The sequence below is a fragment of the Lissotriton vulgaris genome, chromosome 12 (genome assembly GCF_964263255.1).
Source record: "Lissotriton vulgaris chromosome 12, aLisVul1.2, whole genome shotgun sequence".
Taxonomy (NCBI): domain Eukaryota; kingdom Metazoa; phylum Chordata; class Amphibia; order Caudata; family Salamandridae; genus Lissotriton; species Lissotriton vulgaris.
Window position 1 is genome coordinate 94,633,971 of NC_141700.1, and position 14,517 is coordinate 94,648,487.

Here is a 14,517-nt window from a genome sequence, read left to right on the forward strand (position 1 = left end):
CACGCTTTATCCCTGAGTGTACCGGACCCTCTCCTCAGCACCATCTCACAATGGACAAAACAGCACTTTCACGCCGGTAGGGGTAAATACTTCGCTTCGGCCAGTACGCTACAGCTCCCAGAGCACATCAGTTTACAGCACTCATCTCATGGTTTGGACACAAGCTTTCATCCCCGACTGTACCAACACCTCACCTCAGCGCCATCTCTCTCTGGGCAAAACAGCACTTTTACAACGGTAAGGGTAAATACTTCACTTCACACTCCCTGTATAGCACGCCCTAAACACCCCACAGACGTTACAGTGCTCCTACCCTCCTCTTTCCTACTTTTTTCGCCCTTTTTTCCCCTTACTCGCTTCAACGGAAACACAAAATGGCGGCCAACACTTCCTAGTTGCAACTGTTCGCAGCCAATAAGCAGCAAGCTTGTGCGCGTAACGCCTCAGCCAATCAGATGACAGAATTCCCAAATATCGATATCTGTAAATTTCGATATTTCTCCAAAACTACTGAATGGATTGACACCAAATAAACAAAAGTGTGCTTTCTAGATCAATACCCTTTTCCCTGCTAAAATTTGGGGTAATTCCGTTCACCCTTTCGACCTGTAGCCTTGTCTAAAGTTTCTTATGGAGAAAACATGTTTTGGGACCCCCCTTTTATCTCGGCCCCCCCTTGACGAATCACCCCCAAACTTTCAACATAGGAGCGGATATGAACAAAGAATTTGTCTGGAAATTTCATGAAGATTCATCAAACAACGCCAAAGTTATAAGCAAAACAATGAATGCTCTTCCTATGGAAACTTGGTCCTAACTATAACTACCCATATATATATATATATATATGAAATAAGACTGTTATTTCCCTGCTTCAGAACAATCTTTCTTTCCATTTTAGTCCGATGATTGCACATGTTTGGTTTGGTTAGGGAATGCCTAACTCCCTGCCAATAATTGCCCCAGTCATCCTCTGGTATTCTGTATTCCTTCTGTAGTCGGTTAGTGTCATTCATTCCATCTCTTTAAAGAGGTCCTGCATATTAATGCATTCAGCTTCTGTCTAAAGAATTTGAGCTTCTCTTAAGTTTATTTGATTTTGTTGATCCATGTTTGCCTGCAGAAGCATGTTGTCTGTTGTTTCTGTGATTTAGAGCTTGTAAATTCATAGCATCTAGCTGCAAAACTTGTTACACATAACTTTTCTCTCGTTGGGTCCTGTTTTACTCAGCAAAACTGTTTGATTAAATAAATGTAGTGAGTGAACAGGCAAACCCCTTTAAAAAATTGTTGACTTATTTCTTAATTATGTAGTTGTTACCAGGTGAACAATACCTTACCTTTCACTTTATTTCTGTTACAACTCCATTGCTTTTACCACACAAAATATTGCTTTTGAGTTTACTGTAAAACAAAAAAGTTGAAATTGCTTCTTCTTTTCCCATTTTAGCAATCATGTTCCTCGTAAGAGCCCGAAATACCTTGCATTGTTCAAAAACACTGGCAACTGGTAAGCCATTTTTTTCATTGGTATCGTTCAGTACAGTGGGAAATCTTTAAACGTATCCAAATATTTGAAGTACTATATCATTCTGATCACCAAAACAAACAAATATGTTAGCGTATTCTGTGTTAGAGCTTTTTATTCATAAGGATCTCTTCAAATGTTTATCATCAGATTTTACTTTTTCTGTGAATAAGCTTTTCACTACAGCACAGCAGGAGAGAGGCTAGTTGTATGTCAAGAATTTTTATCTTCTGATAAAACCCGACATTTCCTTCATTGAGTACATTTTGCTGTACAAACAGAACATGACAAGTGAATACATTTTGGACAGAATCTGTGAGATTCATTGTAAACTATTCTTTTTTTAGTTTGTGAAAAGTCTATCTAATCCTGTCCCCACTTAAACAGAGGACATCCCTTCATGTCTTCAGACATTTGATTTGTCTTAATTAGCCCCACATCTGTGATTGCACTGTTAGGTAGCTGCTGGTGGATGGTTGGCTCACTGCGAGTCTGTCCAGGGGCAAAAGCGCTTGCAGCAGAAATGCTTATAATTTAGAGGTCTGTGCCGATAGCCACTGCAAAGTAATAGGAAAATTATGTATTTGGGTATTGCAGTGGTTTGAGAAAACCGTTTTTTTTTCCGCGGTCTATCCTAGACAGTGTATGTACTATCTGTTACAAGACGTATTGTTAGCTTACTGTGGGCTTCAAGCTCTGCCATTGGTTACAGTTGCTTGATTGCAGGTCACTCATATGCTCGCTTCTGTTTCACACGCTTCTTTTTTCTTTTTGTTTAAGCACTCAACAAGAGTGCATGTTTTACAGCTGTCTCACTCGTGTACTTCTCTCCCCGCCACATTCGCCTGTGTTGCCTCTGCTTGTGTGGTTCTTATTAAAGACAAGACCTATTAGTTTTGCAAGTTCTTATTATTACTTTGGATTCTGAAATCTAACTTTTCCTGAGTTTTCAGAACTAGAGTTAGGATGGGTGTGAAAAGCATAGGACATTGTAAATGCTAGATTTAAGGGTTGGTATTCTTTTCTAAAACTGGACAAGGAAACCACAATTCGAAAATAAATGTACAGTATTTACATCAGAAGCCCTGTAGGCTTTGATTATATGTTTATCTTCATAGTAGTAGTAGTAGGTTATTCAAAAAATGTACTTTGAAGTTAGTTCAGTATTTATTGACTAGCATCCTAATCTTGCATCACATGTAAGAGTAATCGTTGTCTTCTGTTTCCTTAGTGGCATGACCATCACCTGCTCTTCCTGTCTCTTTGTAACTGCATTTGGAGATGCCATGGCCAAACACTTGGTGTTTAATCCATCACATACTTTCGGCAACATTAAGTTTGGAGGTAAGTGTTTGCATAAGTGATATTTTAATAGTATGCTTGTTAGCATGATAAACTTGCAGCCATGTTAAAATGAATCATTATCAAGAAACATTGAAACTTAGCGCTTTATCAAAAAGGACAGTTGAGGCTTTGTAGTTCAGCATTTGGGTAGCAACAAGAGAACTTACCAGGTTGACTTTCACACCATTTTAAAATAGTACTGGTGTCCATCTAGTGTGCAATATTTGTGCCATAATGTCCTTCTCTAACACAGAGTATAATTTCTAGCAGTGAATGGAAGAATTGACTTATTACAACACTCTATTACCTTAGTTTCATATTTGGACATGAAAGCCACAGTGGTTGGAGGGCGGCTTGACCTAGAGTTGTAGGCTTGGCAAAGCACAGTTGGTGAATTTCTCATATTTTTTCCTATGAACACTTCCCAATCCTTTTTTAACCATCTTTATCCTGATGGAAAGTACAGGGAAAAAGCTCCTCCCTTTACAAAATGCTCCTGTTAGTCCAAAAATGGTGTCCGGTATATCATTGACTCGATTTTCTAAATTGATGGACTATGCATATTCTATTGATGTAAATAGTAAAGCTAGCAATGCCTGGCATTCATTTGTAGCCAACCGCATTGAAGTTTCACCCACTATGGCAGATCATACCTCTGACTCTTCTGGTGCATCTAGTGTGATTAGAGAATTTTGTCTCCTTAGTTTGAATTATCGATCCCTCCCGAAACATAAACACCTGTTTAATTTTCTATGGGATTTTCAGCCCGATGCTCTGTTTCTTACTGAGACATGGCTACATGAAGGCTCTTCAACAGATGTAATTCTATCTTTCCCGCGTAATTACAGTATAGCTAGGAAAAACCAGCATAATCGGACAGGTGGGGGGGATTGTGATTATTTTTAAACACAACTTTCAATGGAAAATTTAAGATTTTGTGGTACCTGACTGTGAAGGTCTTTGCTTTGCGCTTTCGTCTACACCTGAATTTCACATTTTCAGGAGTCCTGCTAGATCGTCCCCCTGCTTATGCTAGTAATTGGTGTACCTCTTTGCCAGATTTGTTAGCTCCACTTATAACAAGCATTTGCAATGCAATAGGTCTCGCAGCATTAAAGTTTGAGTTACTGGCATTGTAAATGACTATGCTTTGCATTAATTTTTTTTCTTTAATTGGTATATAACGATTGTTTGTGAATGGTTAGCTGTTGCTTATGCTAGGCAAAGTTGGCAGTAATATAGAGTGCTAGTCTTGCTTGTTATAAGCATGGTGATTTAAAGCACTCTGATACCTGCGGGTAAAGTTTGCGCCATATAAAAGTGAAAACTAATAAATAAATAAAACAAGCATATGAAACTTTTACAGGAACAAATTTAAGATATTGGTATTGTAAATGACAATGCCTTTTAGTTATATTTTAAAAATGAATCAAAAATAAGTCATTGTAATTTGCAATGTCAATAGCTCAAACTCGTGTAAATGCGAGACCTATTGCATTGCAACTGAGTACAGGTCTGTCAAACTCTAAATCAGTCCGAGAGGCCCCCATTCTTCAAATCAGAACTGACCCTGCTCCTTATGGGACTAGTCCAATTAACAACATGGTTACCCCACACATTCACCTCACCCTGTGGCCCACTGTTTTAGTTGAGAAATGTGAGCCCCCTTCCCAAATCTTACTGAGTAAACTGCGCCCCTGGTTCCTGAACGTTTATATGAGCTCTCTGGCACCCGTGATACAGGCTTCTGTCATACCATGACCACACTCAACTACTTAACCTGGAAGAACACTGCTAACCAACTTAAATTTTGGGGTTTCTACCTTTAGCCACAGAAAAGAAAACCTGCCATCCATGCTCTAATCACCTCCAGACTTGACTACGCTAACTCATTTGTACCTGGGTCTGCCTAAATATCTAAATAGGAAACTTTAGTTGGATCAAAACTCGGCTGCTAGGTTGCTTTTGAATCTACCTTTTATTGGCCCTAAATTATGGAGCAAGCTCCTTCGAGAGGTTTGTGCTACTCAATTAGGACAGCTCGCGAGTTTTACTAAATATGAACATTTCATTTTTTAATCAAATTTAGTTGTCTGGGTCTTTTTTTTTAATCCCTTCTCCCAATACCCCAGATCTGCTAACCTGAGGTATTTAGCGCCTATAAGCTCTTTGAGCTGACCCGACGCTCTATATGTCGCCCTCAGATGGTTGAAGAGCTCGGCACAAGCAGGGGCCCATAGATGGTACACGCACGATGAAGACATTTTTTTTGCAGGAGGCACGTTATCCTTCTGACATATCAAACTAATATTTGAAAATGTAATCTTCGAATCACATCTATACTGCAGCTGCATTTCCTCCTTGTCATCTCACTTTAAAGGCAGATCACTGCACCAAGTGTATTAACCCACCGAGCTATCTGCGTCGACGGCTTTACCCCTGGCTACGAAAGGAGGAGGAAGACGACAGCAATGCATGAAAACGTTTTCTCTTGAAAACAGAGTGGTGAGAGAGGGAGGGGTCCGGTGAGTCTGAGACAAACGCCATAGTTCAGGAAAGAAGACCGATTGGCAGGCGGAGAGACGGGAGGACGAGAGAACAGGGGAGACAAGAGTAACAGAGGGTATACAAAGAGAGATAGAGGAAGGGGGCAGAGAGAGTAGAGGCGCAAAGAAAAATAAACAGAGGGGCAAAATGTAAATTGAAAGAGAAAGTAGGGCAGAACAAGAAAAAGAGACAAGCATTCTGGTTATCTTTCGAAAACACAAAAGTGAGTTAAGAGCTAGAACTCGGCCCCAGTGCGCGTGGCTGTGAGGAATGCCACACGCGCTCCCTTCTAACCCTGCATTTACGGCCTTCTTAAGGGCTTTGTAATAGTGTCAGATGCCCCAGAAGACTCACCTTTGCTTGTGAAGCAATTCCGCAGAGACAAGAGCCACCGTCCCTATGCCCACCTGACCCGTGCAGAGAGTGTTACCCAGCAGGGATAGGAGGGAACCAGGGAAAGGAGCCAAATCAGAAAATGACTAGGTCTTGGAGGTTGTAGAGTAGAGAAGGATTCGGGCAATAACTGGGGAAACAAGAAGGACCCGATTAGATATACCACACTTCCCACTTCAGGGTAGAACACTAGACACATGCAGGAATTGAGGACCTGCTCCATAGACTCACCATGGCTCATGTGGTCTCGGTAAACCATGAAAAGGAAAGTGAACCAAGGTAGGCGTCCACGTGCTACAATAACCAAATAAGGAAAAGCGCTCCTGCGCAGAGTTAGGGCAAACAAGGTTCTCCTCCAAGTACAAGCGCTCCTGCGCGATTAATGCTCACCAATGAAAATAATAGGCTCCTGTGTGGAGCTTGTAAAAACAAAGTATAGCCACCAACTGGCGAGCGCTCCTGCGCTCCAAAGGCAAACCAACAATGCGCTTCTGCGCGGTGAAGAACAACCAGGAACACAACGCTCTAGCGCGGTGCACAGTACTGACTAATCCAGGGTAGCGCTCCTGCGCGATGCTGGCAAAAGAAAACTCCAAGGGTAAGCGCTGTAGCTCGGCCCAGAACAAAGACTTAATAGCGCTCCAGCGCTGAAGGGTGCACATACAGCAGCGCTTCACGCGCGGTACTCATGGAAAGGAAGTTGCACAGCAGCGCTGTCATGCAGCTAATGAGAGTCTATCAGCAGCGCTCCAGAGCGGAAACGTCCGTAGGTAAAATCCGAGGCAAGCGCTTCGGTGCGGCGAGGGCAGAAGACAGGGAGCAGTCCGCAGCGTCTTCTGGGTTCCACACAGGCTCCAGACAGGATCTGAAGCACAGAGCCGGCGGGAAGCGCAGCGTTTAAGCGTTTCCCCCGGAAGTGCTTCGTGACGAGAAGAACTAGACTCGTGCCTGCATGTGTTTAGTGGCCGTTCGGGACGGCGAAAATGCTGCAACGCGACAAATAGCCCTTAAGGTTTACTAGATTCTTATTTGGGGGGCGCTTAGCATATCCAGCTCTATTCATCTCCTTCTATGACAGCGGTATCCCCGTAAAATTATGCCTCGTGCTGGAACTTTGATGCAAAGTAGCTACGCAGAGGCAGCAAAAATGCAGCGAGACTTATTTTATCCCAAACCCGGACTGAGACGAGGAGAAACTATTCAGGAAATGGTAAACAAGCATTTGCAAGGCTGGCTCAACATCGCACTTTAAACTACAAACATCACGGTGGTGACGTCTTTTTGTAGTTCAAAGCACGGAAACACAGTTACATGCACACAAACAGTGTAACACACAGCTACCTACATAAAATATAAATGTGTGACCTGCATGCTATAAGCTGTTCTTTGCAGCAGGCATATTAACCATCTGTGGTGTTTTACGAGGAGTCCAACACTTGAACAGACTTCACACATCTCTAGCAACCCAGGACTTGTGGGGTACACAAAGATTGCATCAGCAGTTTCGTTTCACATCTAAGATATTTTAAAATGTAGCCCGTCTGATTAATTAGGTAAGCCAAAACAGATTTTTAATCACATTTGTCCTTGTTACCAATTTCTTCGAGGCAGACTTTTTAGCAAGTATATACGTATACGTTGACTGTCAGCTCCTTGCTAACATCACAACTTGAGACTCCGCCCCCTTTCTGCTGCCACCCATTTTATTCCCAACGCATTGGATCCCAGGATTTTGTGCTCATTTGTAGATCTGTTTGGGGCGCACGGACCAGACTGCAAGGAGATACAGCCGGAAAATGCAGATATCGCAGAGCTATGTACAAATAAAAGATCACTAGTACCAGAGAAGTAAAAGTCCTTTCAGCGAGCCCTAAACAACGCAAAAAAACAAGCTGCAATGACGTCCTTTGAAGTATTTCATGGCACGTCTCGGGGGGAAGACACATTTTAATGTGCCTGAACCTTGGTGACAATATTCAAAATAAATCAGAAATGCATACTGAAACCTGAATTAATCAACAGTTCTTAGAGTAAGGGCTGTGGTCAAGATGTAATCTGTGAAACGACAATAACATGACATGGGCTAAACGCACAGTGGAAAATCTAATGCGGCTCGGCGGATATCAAAGCTGCACTGGCAGATAAAAGAAAACGCAAATGCACCAATTCCGTCCGCCCCACATTGGCATGTGAACCGTTAATCCTCCACTCCCGAATGATTAAATGCAGTGCTAAGGAAGTCAGCAAGGCTCGCTCGCTGGATAAGAAACAAGCTTTTGCAAGGCTGGCTCAACATCGCACGTTGAACTACAAACGTCACAGTGGTGACGTCATTTTGTAGTTCAAACGGCCCGCCCCTCAGTCGGATTCCGACGCGCGCCTTGGGATTGTGTCGCACGCGTGAGCTGTATACGTTACAAGCTCACGCGCGCAACCCAATCCGAAGGCGCGCGTCGGAATCCGACGCTGCCATTGACAATGCTGCGTGTGTGGCCATCTCTGGTCTCCCCTCGTCGGCTGAGCCGACAGCTATAGTCCTCGCTGCGAGAGCGCGCTTTCACCAAAGCGAGACCTAAAAAGGTGAATTTCACCCTACTTGGTGACCTTAATCTTCATTTAGAAGACCCTAAATGCAAGCTCGGATCCACTCTCATAGTCTATCTTGGTGTCCTCAGCCTAAATCTGTGCAACACTGGTCCCACGCATTTGGCCGGCCATCTACTGGATCAAGTCTTTTCCGGGGTCTCCCCTCCCCACCTTTGCCACTGCTGTGGTCTGACCATTTTGCTGTGCCTTTTACCATTAGAATCCTGCCCAGGTTTCTGACATCATGCCCTAACCAACCCTTCAAATCAAGGAATTGGACGAAACTGAATATTCCAGCATTGAATAATCTATTGCATCATAAATGGCCAGTTTTAAAAAAAGTGATGGATTATAATTGCCTTGCAGAGGTTATGGAGCAAATCTCACCTGCTACTGTCAAACTCTCAGGTCGATCTTTGCTGCCAGCCCCTTGGTTTAGTGAAGCGCTGAAATATGAAAAACAGTGCAAGGCCCTGGAAAGGTTATGGCTTAAGTCCTACACAGAAAAAGCTAAAAGCCAGTATAGAACAGAGCAAAAAATAAATATCACAGCCTCTGCAAACTGGCATGGGCTGCGTGTTATTCAGAGAAAAATTAAGCGCTAAAATTGTTCTAAAACCTTGTTTAAGGTGATCAAAGATTTATTATACCTCTACAATCGGCATCCGACACTCCTTTCTCTACGCAGTGCGAGGAGTTAGCGCTCTTCTTTAATCAAAAAGTGGAAAAGATTCTTTTGCAAATTGCTCTAAACTGCACTCATGAAGGCCAGCCAGATGTCACTAGGACTAATCCCGATCCCTAGAAACCTACACATGCAGGTTTGCAGGTTGTTATGGTGTTGTGACTACTGCTGATGAAGCACCTAAATCAAGGACTTGGCCATTGTTGGACACTGCGATCTTTAAAATCATTCTGCAGTCTACTAAAACATGTTCCCATTTGGACCCCTAATATGATCAGTCAACTTGACTCCAACTTGTTATCCTTACTAAGAGATCTTCTTAATATCTCTCTTAGTTAGGGACAGGTTCCCATGAAATGGAAATATGCCATGGTCCTTCCCGTTCTGAAAAAAGCTAATCTGGACCCGGCAAATATGTCCAACTTTCGTACCATTTCTCTTCTTTCGATTTTTCTTAGGTAAACATAATAATGGCCAGATGACCTCATTTGTGGAGGCTCAGAATTTTCTTCATTCCTCTCAGTCTAGAGTTAGGACTTAGCACAGCACTGAATCCGCCCTTTTGGGCATGACAGGGTGTTTGAGTCAGCATCTTGATGAAGGCGGAACAGCTGCGCTTATTTTGTTAGACCTAAGCTCATCCTTTGATATTGTGTCTCACTCAATTTTGGAGGCGAGACTGGCTGCCCTGGGACTGGAGAGCCCTGCTTTGGCGTGGCTTAGATCATTCCTAAAGTATCATATGTTCCAAGTTTTTTCTTCAACTGCCAGATCTGAGACTCCTATCCTGAAGACAAGAGTTCATCAGGGTTCAGTGTTGATCCCCCTATTGTTTAACATCTACGTCCGCCCTTTGGCAGATGAAGTGGAGAAATGTGGTCTGACACTTTTTTCCTACACAGATGACAATAATCACCATTACTCTGTCTTCTGAACAGAACCATGGACCATCAGAGTTAGGCTTTGGCCTAGGTTGCGTCTCCTCTTAGATAAATAAAAACTATCAGGCTCAATGGCGATAAGACTGAGGTCATGATTCTTGGGAAAAACTCCTTGCTCTGGGGCCTTCACCACTTGCCTAACTCTCTTGGGGCTTTGCCTATTCCATTGCAGAAAGTCAAGAACCTAGGATTCCTTCTGGATGACAAGCTGTCTATGAAGCTTCAGGTGGCTAAGGTGACAGCCATCTGTTTTGCAGTTCTCAAATGTCTAAGAAATCTGAATGATCCCTGCTTCTGCTCAAAGGACTGTGATCCAGGCTCTGATTATGGCTAGACTGGACTATAGCAATGTGCTGTATCTGGTAGCTGAAAAAGCTATTACCCGCCGGATGATGTAGTTCAGCAATCAGCCCTAAGGCCACTTTACTGCCTTCCTAACATTACCTCAGTCTCCATCCTTCTCCGCGTTCTACACTGGTCACAATTCCGAACCGGTTCAAGCTCAAAACTTTATGCTTTATGTTTAAGTCTAAAGTGGGAACTGGTCCTCAATATATTCAGGACTTGGTCTCGCTTTATCATCCTTCTCGCTCTTTGCGATCTATGATTCACTCTTCGTTTAGTGTGCCTAGTGCCCGATTGTCTCGCATGAAAAGTCGTTCCTTCTCATATTTGGGTCGGAAAATCTGGAATTCTCTTCCAGGTTCACTAAGAAAAAGTACATCTCTCCTTGTTTTCCATAAAGGCTTTAAGACCTAGCCTTTTGAACTTGAGAACCTCTCCCCTACCTGCCTTGTGCCAAGAAACTCTCCTGGGTAGCTGTGCGCATTATAAATCTAAATAATGATACTAACGGAACTAAACCACTTGGAAAGTCCAATCAACTTTTTGCCAAACACCACAAGGTGTAAAGTTGGTATTGCTAGTGGGATTATTATGTGTTCGAGGCATATCTGTGCATAGATCGCCGCCTAGTGTTGGGTTCGGATGAATGCACCTTGTTGTCCTGGAAGAGTCTTTGAAGTATCACGAGATAGGTGACTCCTACCCTGGACTACAGTGCGCATGGGCATCTTCTCCATCCTCAGATTGTTGTTTTCCGCCATTGGGTTCGGATGTTATTCCTATACTCCAACTTCGGAATCGAAACTAAACTTTTCTAGAGGCCAAAATGCCTTTGACTTCGACTGTGTTGTTCTCGCTCGGTACTTCTTGACTCAATCAAGATTTCCATCACGAGCCGGTCGTCGACGCGGGCCTTTGGGCCTTTTCGACGCCACGTGGGCCTGCTGTCGATGGAAAGGAGCCCTTTGAAAAGGTGCCCACAGTGCCACTCCAAGTTCCCGCATACTGACAAACACACAGTATGCAACAAGTGCCTATCACCAGACCACAAGGAAGAAAACTGCCCAGCCTGTGCCCAATTCCGTTTGAAGAAAACAATCCGGATTAGACTGGCCGCTAGGCAAGAGATGCAGCGACAGGCACCGGAACCAGACAACATCTTCGAGGATTAACAAGAACTTCCAGAAGCGGAAGATTCGGATTTAGAAATCGTCACCATTGAGGACCACTGGGACTCAGATGACGAAATCCCACCGGGGCAAACCGTGAGTACATTGCCCCCGACACCAATTACCCCGTTACAGAAGGCTCCGGTCGAGGCATCGCCTAAAGGCCTTAGCCAAGATCCAAAACATAATTCAGCAGCCCCGCCGTCCGGCTCGGCTCCGAAAACAAAGATTAAGCCTTCAGAGACACCAGGTCCAAGTAACGTTATTCCAAAGAAGGTTCTAGAACCCAAAAAGGTCATCGACCCAAAGGGCCTCGAACCGAAGAAGGCCGTACATCCTAAGGGCGTTGACACGAAGAAGGCCGTGGAGCCAAAGGGCGCAAAACCAAAGAAGGCCGTCGAGCCAAAAAGCGCCGAACCAAAGAAGGCCGTTGAGCCAAAAAGCGCCGAACCAAAGAAGGCCGTCGAGCTAAAGAAGGCCGCCGACCCGAAGAAGGCCGCCGACCCGAAGAAGGCCGCCGACCCAAAGAAGGCCGTCGACCCAAAGAAGGCCGCTGTGCTGAAGGTCTTCGAACCGAAGAAGGTCGTCGACACAAAGGGCGTCGTACCGAAGCCTGTGGTCCAACCAGAGAAGGTTATCGAACCAAAGAAAGGCATCGAACCAAAGACAAGAGCTCCAAAAAAAGTCATTGACTCTACAGAAGACAGTCGACCTAAAAAACCTGTCTAGCACAGAAAGCGTGTCAAACCTAAAGATCCGGTCGATCCGCAATCACTCGTCGACCCGGACAAAGAGGCCGAGCCGAGAAAGAGCAATAAAGCACCGAAAGTCGACAAACCAAAAAAGGTTATCGACCCGGAGGCAATAGTCGATCCAAAAAAGACTAAGCCAAAGAAGTCAAAGACACAGCCAGGGACAGTGGAAGTCTTCCATCCAGATCCATCAGAGGATCAGGCAAAAATATATATAAACCCTGAGACTGGTAAAGTCACAATCCTACACAGGAAGAAGAGGCCATTGGACACGGACTCTCATTCCCCCATTCCTCTAAAGAACAAGCAACGAGGGGGGAAGGGGGTGATGAGCTCACGCACACACAAGCGGGGAGGGGGTGGGGAGTTCACGCACACAAGCAACGAGGGCGGAGGGGTGAGGAGCTCACGCTTGCAGAAGCCACGAGGGGGGAGGAGGGAGGAGGAGCTCATGCACACACAAGCAACGAGGGGGGTGAGGAGCTCACGCTACCTGAAACTACACACCTGCACACTCCAGAAACACAAATAGACCTGAACACGTACCAGGAAACTACCACGGGCCTTTAAAAATTAGAGGAGCATAACCACGAGAACTAAAGTCCAGCAGGCAGACTAATTCTAGCTTTGAGGATCCCACAAACTACTAAACCAACCACCATTCATGGAGAACGCACCCACTTAAGTTCAGCTGTAAAGAGCAACAAATAGACAAATCTAACAAGCACCAGAAGCAATTTTAAACAACTGCTGCGCTTCCTTAAAGCCGCCACCTCATTTTGGTGATTACAAACCCTCTCATGGGTGGGGAGACCAGCCTCCTTTAAAATGTCTGCCCTCCCTAAGTTCTTATACATGTTCCAGACCCTCCCACTCCCCCTTCGAAGGGTTTAACTGGCACAGCTGACGGATATATGCAGCTCTTTTATTTGGGCCAGGAAACAACCTCAACTCAGCTACCAAACCATCACGCACCCTCAGAAATATGGCGGGATATATTCTTTTGAATTTTTGAAAGACAATTATCATCTCGAATGGAGAGATTTCTTTAAATATCTCCAAATTAGAGATTTTCTATTACGACGAATGAAGAGAGAAGACACCATGCCTAAAAATATTATAGCTGAAACTCTTAGTCATTATCAGGAAAAAATACGGATTGGGGGTTTTTACCAATTATTACTTCCATATTTACCTGATGATAGACAGAAGATTATTCAGAAATGGCAAAAGAAATGTATAATTTCAGCTGATGAATTTGAGTATGTAAATGAGCTTTCACAAACTACTCATGTCAACTAAATTACAAACACAATTTTATAAAATATGCTTTTTCATGTATTATACTCCAGACAGAATCGCTAAATGGGGTAATGGGAGAGGAACATGTTGCTTTTGTTGTAACTTACAAGATGCGAATGGTATACATATCTTTTCATCTTGTCCTGCTTTAACTTCTCTCAAAACAAAAAATTGAACATTTCCTCTCATTAATCCTAAAAACGGTGGTTAAGTTATCTGATCAAACAACTCGATTAGGCGTAGTAAATTGTACTAATCTGAATGCTGGTCACGAACTGATTTTTATCTCGATGGCCGTTTTAAGAATCTGTATAGCATCGGCTTGGCTAGATCCTATCGCCCCCTCATATAAACAGTGGTTCTCTAGACTGTTAGCAATTTTTAATTTAGAAATGGCAATATATAAAACTAAAGGTAGGAAACGTAGAATAAAAGGTTTAAAAATTTGGTCTCCTTTAATAGAATGGTCTAAACTTTAGACATTCATTTAACAATAATATTGTCAAAAATATCTAGTTGTAATGTATACCCATCTATCTTAATGTTTATTTGTATCTTGATGATTTATCTGTTAATTTAAATATTAAATTTTATGTATTAATATTATCTATAAGCTCTTTAATTTCTTTTTGTTCCACATTTAATCTGCCCGATTCGAGTGGGGGGTGGGGGGGTAGGGGGTTCTCTTATGTGTTGTATTGTCTTTTTGTTGTATAAAATCCAATAAAAAGAGTTAAAAAAAAAAAAGAAATATGGCGGGCTGGTATCCATCTCTACTACCTGTCGACCCATGTGCAGTGCAGAGGCCTATAGCTGCTAATATTGGCTCCCTCGTTTTATTTCTCCTCCACCACAAGGCAGTTTAAATCCAGCCGGCATGCACTGTCTTGTTATGTCTCATGAGGCGCACATGGCCCTGTCACTA

The 14,517-nt window shown here is 43.4% G+C and overlaps 1 protein-coding gene across 8 annotated transcripts in view; it reads left to right on the forward strand.

Moving 5' to 3' along the window:
- The window catches only part of POGZ (pogo transposable element derived with ZNF domain), a 520,715-nt gene that overhangs the window by 472,024 nt on the left and 34,174 nt on the right, over window positions 1–14,517 (forward strand). For all 8 annotated transcript variants that reach the window (XM_086947330.1, XM_086947332.1, XM_086947335.1 and 5 more), the window contains exons 17-18: window positions 1,451–1,510; window positions 2,760–2,872. In XM_086947330.1, coding sequence (XP_086803456.1) covers window positions 1,451–1,510; window positions 2,760–2,872 — 173 coding nt within the window. The remainder of the gene's footprint in view (window positions 1–1,450; window positions 1,511–2,759; window positions 2,873–14,517) is intronic.